The sequence below is a fragment of the Vigna umbellata genome, chromosome 1 (genome assembly GCF_029865625.1).
Source record: "Vigna umbellata cultivar VRB3 chromosome 1, Vumbellata_1.0, whole genome shotgun sequence".
Classification (NCBI taxonomy): domain Eukaryota; kingdom Viridiplantae; phylum Streptophyta; class Magnoliopsida; order Fabales; family Fabaceae; genus Vigna; species Vigna umbellata.
In genome coordinates, this window is record NC_142165.1 from 72,053,306 (window position 1) to 72,063,795 (window position 10,490).

Here is a 10,490-nt window from a genome sequence, read left to right on the forward strand (position 1 = left end):
TTCTGAAAAACTTCATCACAATGTGTTGGATCGTGCTGTATGATGAATGCACTTGTTTTTTTCTTTTTCACCTTTTTTTATATTAATATTTATTTATTTATTGTATCTATAACTTCCTATATATACATCAACAATTATGATATTAAAATTAAATATTGTTGTTAATTACTAAATGACTCAAAAACATTATTAAATTAAGAATCGAAAATCAGTTGTTTACAATTAAACATGTTATTTTTAATTTATGTTTGTAATTATAATATAAAAATCCATAAACATAAATTAGTATTTGAAGAAATATTTAATCAATATTCAATTATTTTTTATTCTTATTCTTTCAAAAAATTCTTACTGATAGTCAAAGTCTTATCTAAAAAAGAGAATACTACATTCCTTTTTAGCTCCTTTAAACTTATATTCTTTTTTTCATATATATATATATATATATATATATATATATATATATATATATATTGAATAAAACGTAATGAAGGTCCATGCTGCCGCCGAAGCAGTAGATAATGGGAATATTCGCATGTTGTTCCTTATATCATTTGTAGTCATGTAACATTTATTGTTTTAAATACCTTTACTGGATTATGAAGGTATTTCCGAAGATTTTTTTATTGTAAACAATATTAATTTTCAAATACATTAATTTAATTTTTCTAAAAAAATTATTAAAAATATTCTCATTTTCTTTTATTGTAAAAATATATTTAGTCTGTTTACAACGTTCATGTTACAATTGAAGTGTTGTTTAATATTTAAATTTTGTTCATTATTTAAAGTATATTTTGTAAGAGTTCCAAAATAAACAATAAGTCATTAATGAAGAGATACAAGTTATTTGTTTCATGCACTCCCTCAAATTTCTTCTTATACCCCATAATACAAGAAAAATACTCAAATATCCTTTGCACCATTGTTATTGTCGTTATCACTAAATACTAAAAAAACTCATTCCAGAAAGTTTTTTCCTAAAAAATATTTTGTTTCGAAAAACTTTTTTGAAACACGTGTAAGAGTGTTCTACAAATTCATTTCAATGAATTTCGAGAAAAGTTCTTGCCAGAAATCTGTTCTGAAAAATGTGTTGCGAAATACATTTCACACGTTACAAAAAATTCATTTAAAAAATCTCTTTCAAAAATTTTGTTCATAAAAATTTCGTTTTGGATATCTGTCCCAAAAATTCTGAAAATTTTGTTTCGAAAAGCCTGTTCCAAAATTAATAATCCTGGTTATCATTTTTTAAAATTAATGGGGTACAAGAAGCAATAGCCTCGTTATAAAGTTGGGTGTTTCATTCTACACCTCTAACATATCATCCTACATTTCTAAAAATTCCATTTTTAAACTTTTAACATTTCATTCAAATATATTAAATTATTTAAAATATTAAAATAAATTAAAAACATATATTTTAAAATAATTATTTATCGGATATCATATCTGTAACATAAGTTAACACATTTCTATATCGACTAATAAATCTTTCTTGTTTTTTAATTAAATTGTAATAATATTTAATTTAATTTTTTAATATAATTTAATATATTTAAATATATTAAATTGATTTTAAATATTATTTTTATTTTCATTATTATTACTTTTATTTTATTTATTATTATTTTTATTTTTTATAATTATTAAAATAAATAATAAATCATATTTTAATAATTATTAAAATATAAAATTATAATAAATAATATTATAATTTTCAATTAAATTAAATTTAAATATAAAAAAAAATTGTTAGCATATTTTACGGATTTTGTTATCTCATGAAGAAGTCTTTTAAAAAATTTTGTTTTTATTTAAATTTTAATAATTATTTAATTTATTTTAATATTTTAATATAATTTAATATATTTGAATATATTATATCAAATTTTATATTATTATTATTATTGTTTTATTTATTTATTTTTTATTTTATTATTATTACTTATTCTAATTATTTTATTTTTATTTTTTAATATTATTATTATAATATAAATTATATTTTAATAATTATTAAAATATAAAATTATATTAAATAATATTTTAATTTTATATTAAATTAGATTATTGTTAAGGGGGTAAAGAGTTCTTTTAATAAAAGAAAATAAAATAAAATAAAAAGATATTTATTAAAGTTAAAATTGAAATTTTTGTAAAGGTTAGAAAATATTTATTAAAGTTAAAAATGAAATTTTAAAAAAAATTAGAGGTAAATATAAAATGTTGAAAGATTAAAAATAAAATTTTTAAGGTTGAGATATTTGATATGTAAGTTGAAACACCTTATAAAGTTTAGGAGTGTTGCTCCTTCCACCACCACCCCTTACTCTCTCTACCTCCTCAATTTATTATATTTTTAAAACTACCATTCTGTTTTAACTTTTTTTACTTTTTACCTTTTGGGATTTTTTAACATATTTCAAAATCCTAATTTACCTCTCACTTTCATTCCCGCGGCAGCTTCACCCCACGACCACACCACGTCTTTCACTCTTCTTCTCTTCCCATCTCTGTTCAAGGTTTTCTTCTTCCTTCTCTTTCTTTTTCTTTCAACCTTCTCTTCCCCACTTCTTGTCCCTTTGCTTCCTTCCATTGTTGGTGTTGCTTCCTAGTGTGGAGAAACATAGAGGAGGACCGTAAATCTAGCGATGGATCTGGTTTTTCATCTCCATCTTAGGTTAGTTTAAATTTGTATATTTGTTTATCATGTGTTGCTGTTATGCTTGGTTGTCTCTCAGGCCAAAACGGATATGCGATATCTGTTTGGCCTTCAACAAATGTCATCCTTCAGCGGATGTCAACATTCGTTTAAGGTGAAACGAATTCGTTTCACCTTCAACGGATGTTGGCATCCGTTGAAGGATGACATCCGTTTAAAGTTTAAATCTTTATTTTAGGGTTTATTTGATTACACACCTAGACGAAGCACCACTGCAACTTTCGAGCCCAACCACACCACCAAGACAAACTCCTGATAGTGGATCAATTCCTTCCACCACCACCAACCTTTGCAACCTTCCACACACCATGTAATGAAATTCTATCGCAGTCTCATACAACACAACGAATGAGAAGAAGAATTTCAACTTTAAAGAGAAAGAAGAGATTGTGTGTTTGTCACTGCATTAGTGTACCAAGTATATATCACTGAAATGAGTTGAGAATGGGTAAAAATTCAAAAATATTGACCCTAAAATTAAAATTTTAGTGACAGGAAGGTGGAGAGAGTAAGGAAGTGATAGTGTAACACCCAAAGTTTAGTTTGGCCCAATCCAACTCATCGGTGGGCTGGATGGCAAAAAAAGAACAAACTCTTTTTAAAAATAAAAAATATTTCTAAATACAGTAGATTAATTAGTAAACTGTATAAAAAGTTCAGCATCATATTTAGATAATGAATTAATACTGTACAAGTCATATTTAATAGTCTTAAGATAAGTTATTTTTACTCTATTATCAAGGTGAATTAATTAATATAGAATTATTTCAATTAAATTAATTATTTTTATTTTAAGTTTTATATATGTAACTGTGTTAAACATTTAAAAAGAAACTTTCACATTCCATAATGATTTATCTGATTCGATTTCGCTTCGAACAGAAGATTCTTGTGATCATTACAAAAAAAATGTTAGGAGTCACCAATTTCAACAGGATTGAGAAATAAGATTGAATCTTTAGCTTACACTAATTGTATATTAATTTTAATAAAAATAGTAATAATAATTAAATAGGCTAACCTAGGATTAAAACGTTTTGTAATAGGATAAAGTTAGGTTTTTCCTAAATTGAATATCTTTGAGTTAATTTGATATATAAGGTTGATATGAGAAAAAGGCGTGAGGTTGTGATATGGAAAAAAGAAAGTGAAGATTTGTACAGCAGATTAAGTGATGGCTCTTTCACTATATATGCATAAAAGATTATAACATGTACATGATTACTTACTCTAAATCATTTGCTTAACAAAAGATTAAACATGATACATCATCCCAACTTCCAAAGATGATGCATGAGGAGCACTAAGTAGAGAGGAAGGCTCCCTGCTATTTTTCCTCAAGAATTCATACCCAAAATTTATAACCAACTTCTTCAGCATGCTGGACCCTGCTTTAACTCTCATGTAGGACTGTCCTAAAATGTAGGCCACTCCAACTTCCCTAGCTTCCATAAGCTCTTTCAACTCCTCTATTGCAGCAGTATCAATCTTTGAACTCTCAGGCACAATGAATCTCACCCTTTTCTTTCGTTTCATCACCTTCTCTGATTCTGAGCTCTCATCCAACTCCACATCAACCTCCTCTTTCTCACTCACCAACAGGGAGTGGCTAGTAGAACAGCTTCCAACCACTGTCATGTTTCCACCCTTTTCAACCTCATCATTTGAAGAGTTGCATCCACCACTTCCTGCTTGTATGAACTTTGCTATGCTGCACACAAGGTCTTTTTCAAACTCATTATCATCTTTGTGGACATCATGGTATCCATATCTCACTATGCACCTGTAGATTCTGAAATCTCTCGGACCTACACGACCAACTAGAAACCTTTCCTCGCCTCTAACATGTGGAACTGGCACATGCTTGATGCATAGGAAAACAAGGACTTGGTGGAATGCTGGTAGGTTGGTCACAAAGTGGGAGAAAATAGCAGGAATTCCAGATACTAGTTCAGTGTGCACAAGGCCAATCCCACGTACTCTTGCAAAGCCTAAGCTAGGGCCAAGGCTGAGTAACCAGCTGATTGAAACCTTGTTTTGAACATCAAATTCGTACTTTTTGAGAGTGCCATAGTGCCACACACACATCACAGAAAGAAACACAAATGCCAAAGCAACTGGCACCCATGCTCCTTCAAAGAACTTCATCACAGAAGCTGAGAAGAAGAGAGCCTCAATGGAGCCAAAAAAGAGAACAAACCCAACTGCAAGCAGAACATTCTTGTGCCAGCAGATTACGATAACCACTGACATCAAACAAGAGGTGACTAGCATCACTGAGACAACTGCCAAACCTGTTGTGCAGCACACTTTGTCATAAGAACTTATATACTACGACTATTATACCACACCTGATGCATTGATGTAATAGTGACCTTACCTGATGCATTACCCATAAGCTTTGTGTCTCTGAAGCCAACAGTTACAGCCAAACACAAGAGCATCAACAACCAATTGATCTCAGGGATATATACTTGTCCATGGATTTTGGATGAAGTGTGAACCACTTTTACTCTAGGGAAGCAACTCAATGCAGAGCATTGCCTGATGATTGAGAAAGTTCCAGTGATGATGGATTGGCTTCCCACAACTGCAGCAAGAATGGCTATCACCAGAACAGGCCATCTCAATTTCTCTGAAACACAAAACAGTCAAATCTTCCGATCATTGGCGAAAATTTTCACCATCATTTTCATCTACACCTCCGAAAGATCACAAATTACACTGCCTACCTGGTACAGATACGTAAAAGCCAAAGTGATACTCTTGCTCAACATCGTGATGTCTAGAAAAATAAGCAGCTTGCCCCATATAAGCGAGAACAAGAGATGGATAAACCAAAGAGGTGAAAGCAATCTGCAGAAGCCATCAAAACGTCTATCAAAGAGTTATGGAATTGAACCGGGAAATGGAATAAAGTTCAGGTAGAAAAATAAATGGAGGAAATATTTCAGGAATAAAGTAGAAAAAGTAAGATAGGAACAAGAAGAAAATGATACTGACTACAGAAGAAGGACACACCGGTAGATTTTGCTTAGCTTCTAAACCTAGATTCTTAGCTAAAAAGTCATTTACAAAGATTCACCAACATCTAAAATATAGAATTAGTATAACGCCAATGGCGACAAGTATATATTTATATAGCCAAAATGAATTTAAACGAGTAGGAGGTAAAATAAAACCAATTGTAAAGTAGAATACCTTGATTGATAGCTGAGAAAAGTGCCCGAGACCAGCAAACATGGCTTCTGATCCTGAAAAATTGAAGGAATGCATTAAAAATGAAGAAAATTGGCACAAATCTAAGTTAGCCAATCACAAAACAAACAAATGAACCTGTTATGCAGAGCAAAATTCCACCAAGGGCCATCCATCCTCCTCTTCTAGTCTTCTTTAAAAATTGGAAAACATAATATGGAGAGAGTGCTTTGTACACATGAGGGTTCCAGTAAATGATGTTGTATAGACCAATGGCACTGATGCAGAATAGCCACACACAAACTATGGGTGCAAACAAGAAGCCAACCCTGTTTGTGCCATAACGTTGAAGGGCAAACAAGCCAATTAATATGATACATGCACCTGGAACTTCTACATCTGTCAAGTTTTACAAGTGCTATTAGTGAGTCATGTGACCTATGTCTCGGATAAAGGACAAGTGTGGCATCGAAGTTCTACATGCATATAAAAGAAAATGTAAATTCACAAGCTTATGGTAGATCAGCAACTATTTTTATGATCTTATCCTTTCTCTTAAGATCTTTGTACATAAACAGCATAAAATTTAGTGATGACATGTAAGTTCACTTTAGCCTTGTGGTAGTCCCAATTCCCGATCTAGGAAGCAATAACAATGTGACTAAAGCATTTTCGTTTTCCATATAAGATATGCTTAAAATCTAAGTCTAGCCATATATCTTCAACAATATCTGACAATCCTCTGTGGACCTTTCACATCAAAGACATGGTTTGTGAAAAGTACCAATGTTGCTTGATTTCTAGGAGTATAAGAGATATAATGCAGAAAAGCTTAAGATTACAATAGATCTTGTCAATACGAGAATTTATTTATCAACATAATTTCAGTTTCAATTAACGTTCAAAGCAATTCTCTCTCTCCCTCCTACCTATTAAGTCATGAAGTTATAATAGAAACTTTGGAAGATTGTCAATAAGGAAAATCCAATCAGATAAGCTTTTTTCATAAATTGGAATAACTTATAGACATTGCACTGAAACCGTAAAAGTTTCTCTAATCAAAGTCTAGAAGAAAACTATCATCTGCTTTAAACTTCTTCATTCCTGCAACATCAACCAAGCTTCAACTCAGGCTTTGTGAGAACTAATCTAGACCGGTATCAAAATTTACAAAGTTACAGTAAATCCAGGACTAAGACGTTATAATCATCATTGAAAAAGCCACCCAATTATCAATTATCAAACTTGCTAACTTGCATGCTAAATGCATTGTAAAAATACAAGCATGCTGGCCAGATTACAAGAACTCTTTAGATTTTATGTGAGTTAAACAAACACTAATAACATTGGAGTCAACTATATAAAGATCTGACACCACCCTTTATCCAAAACCTTAAAAAAACCTTAAAATAATGAATTAATGAATTTTTCACTTTATATACAATTCTACTTCTTTATTTTATCTAATATAAGACTTGGACTCTTAGATTCCAATTACATCAGTTTAATTTCAATTTTCGAGGTACAGGTATATCCATAGGTAACTTTGATTACGAACCTTCCAAACTTGAGTGTTAAGAAACACTAGCAAGAAGAGAAAATGAGAACATCACCATGGAGATAAAATAATGAGGTAACTGAAGGAAGAGAAATTTCAAGTCCCAATAAATTTCCTTTGATAATTGAGCAATGATGATCAAAAACATGCTATGACAAAACACAGAAAGTCTTGACGAACTTACATCTGTGATGCTCCTTGGACATTGAAAGCTCTAGTCCAGACACAGCCGAGAAAACTGCATTCATTCCAAATAACATAGTGTAACCAACAGACCCCAAAAGATAATATCCCAAATCAAAACAAACCAAAGTTGTAATTATCACCAGAAATAGCAGGTTTAAGGACTCCAACACCAATCACCATGCAAGTCCCTAACAAAGCAAGCACCAGCAAAATCCTCTGCAAGACCTTGTGCCTCTCCAACAAGGTCTTGAGCGTGGAGGCAAGGCTTCTCTCTGCTGCCACACCACTGCTATTCTTCTTGTACTCCGAGAGCTCCTCATCTGCCAATTGGCAATTAGGCAACAAGCCAACTTTGGCATGGCGACACAGCAATGAGTACAGTGCAAACGTGCCACCTTCACCATTGTCATCAGCTTTCAGCACTATGAACACATACTTCACCAAAGGCACCAATGTAAGAGTCCAGAACACCAAAGACAAAACACCATAAATCTCTTCATTGGTCTCAGAGTGACCAATATCTTCAGCAAAGGTGTTCCTGTACACGTAGAGCGGAGAAGTGCTTATCTCCCCATACACAACTCCAAGACTCTGATATGCCAGAGTCAGAACAGTTTTCCATGATTCTTTCCCCTGCAAAAAAAAAAAAAAAGCCAACATTCTGGTTCAACACTAACATGGTTCAAATTAACTAAAAGAAAAATTTTGCACATTTTTAGCATGCCCAATTCACCTTAGAAGAGTTTTGAAGAATCCCACGTTCCAGATCCATGACACATGCTCTTAGAAATCTAAGTGAACCATTTTAAACTTAGAAACTGAAAAGCATAGGTTTTGTACAAGACCGAGTTGCTGCAAAAGCTCTCCCCTCCCAGTTAGTAGCACATAGGAAAAAAAAAAGACATATAAAGGAATTAATATATCTTCAAAAGTGTGACACCTCGACAGAATAATTCTGAAAAAATAAAATAAAGCTGTCTGTATTTTATATTACTTTATTCAACTTTCCAGATCCATGATGGAGTTTGAAATGCATTCAAGGAGGTCCCAGTTGTGCATGTGTTTTGAGAATAGGAAGATACACGCGAAACATCGTTTTTGATTATTTTATTGCAAGAGTGAAAAAAGTTATCTCAGTTTATGAGAAACCTATACAGCAGTTTAACAGCCATCAATGGCGACAAGTAGGCCTAAGTAGGGAACAAAGCCACCAATAATAGTTAGATGCCGAAACTTGGAATCAACGGTAATTGTCACAAACACAGATAAATATTCCCATAAACAAAAATGCTAGCTGTATTATCTGCATGGCACACATTTCTTACGTATAAAACTATTCCACAAAATTACACTCTAATATTACCTAGGATAACATGTACTTTTCACGCTTTCTCTTTTGAGAAGATTTTTCTATAAACCTCTTAAAATAGATCAAATAAAAAATATAATAAAACATATAAATCAAAATCAACTTTTGTACAAGATAATTTATAAAAAAGATTCACTTATAATATATTTGAATCCATTTTTTAACTTATAGATAATTGTTTTTCATAAAATCATTCCTAAGACCTTTTTGATTATAAAATGTTGTTTCTTCTTAGTATACAATTTAGTTACATAATTTAAACTAAAAAATTGTGTTTAGTCGAAAGAATATTGAAAATAGTTAGAAAATGATATTTTAGAAATAGTAATAATTTAAAATTTGTTATACTCGATTATTTTAATTAATATTAGAAAATTTTAATATAAATAATTTTGTTATGAACAAGTTTTATAATTTTGAAACACACAATCTCTTTAGAAACAATTTTTTTAGAGTTATGTGACTTTTCTCTGAGAGTTCTCGTCCTCTTTTTGTCTAATTAAAGAATTGAGACGGTAAGATTGATTCTTGTGGTGAGCTCTTCAAATTGGACTCATTAGTTTATTTGTATGAGTAAGTTAAGTTTCAACCATTTTTTGTTCATGTGGGTCTAGTTCAACTTACATGTGCCTTTTGAATTATCAGATCGAGTTTTTATTAGTGGTTTTAACGATTTTACCCTTATTGTATTTCTGTTATTCGTAGGAGCTGATGAACAAATCTTAGATCCTCGAAAACGGAGTCAAGAACTTGTTAACCCTAGACAAGTGTAACTGAATCGTATCAAGTAATAAACCTGGTAAGACCAAGTATTGTTCTCCCAAAGAACTCACGACCTAGACAGTTATGTGATTTATTGATGAATTAAGACTTGTGAATAAATTGTTGTAAGTATCAAATGCAAAAGACCGAAAAGTAAATATGAATGCATGTATGGATCAATGGGCAAGAAGAAACAAAACACGTGATTTGAATTATATGAATGAATATGTTGTTGGGGGTTATCAATTTCATCCTATCCACTCTCTTGTATTTAGGAATTCATCATTCTTTTCATTAATGTTAATGCCACTTTCTAAATTACTAAAGAGGAAAAGAGGAAAAACCCTAACTATTAATGAAAGAAAGCATGTATCATAAAGATGATTTTTAAGAAAAATTCCATACAAGAGAGTTTCTAAGGATTTACATTGATTCCCCAACAACAAAATAAGTTTAGTTCACCATATTCATGGTGAAACTAGATGAAATACAATGGAAAAGTGAAAGATAGAACCCTAGAAAGTTGAGAAGGGAGCCTTAGCATCCAAAATCCTCCTCCAAGGGGTGAAAGAGTGTGTTTTTGCTTCGTTCCAGCCAAAGATACAAACCCTATAACGTCCTAAAGCTTATATACTATTCTAAAAAATACAGAAAAGTAGGCCCAAGCCCAGAAAAGTGCCGCAAAACGGTAA

At 31.4% G+C, this 10,490-nt stretch overlaps 1 protein-coding gene across 1 annotated transcript; it reads right to left on the reverse strand.

The window, feature by feature from the left end:
* Window positions 1-3,892: 3,892 nt before the first annotated feature.
* Window positions 3,893-8,532, reverse strand: LOC124821580 (potassium transporter 6-like). The gene is made up of 8 exons (XM_088104176.1): window positions 8,401-8,532; window positions 7,808-8,300; window positions 7,666-7,719; window positions 6,062-6,322; window positions 5,927-5,979; window positions 5,458-5,581; window positions 5,106-5,360; window positions 3,893-5,019 (listed from the first exon to the last, which is right to left on the reverse strand). Exons 1-8 carry the CDS (start codon window positions 8,437-8,439, stop codon window positions 3,980-3,982), a joined length of 2,319 nt encoding a protein of 772 aa, XP_087960302.1. The 5' UTR covers window positions 8,440-8,532; the 3' UTR covers window positions 3,893-3,979.
* Window positions 8,533-10,490: the final 1,958 nt, after the last annotated feature.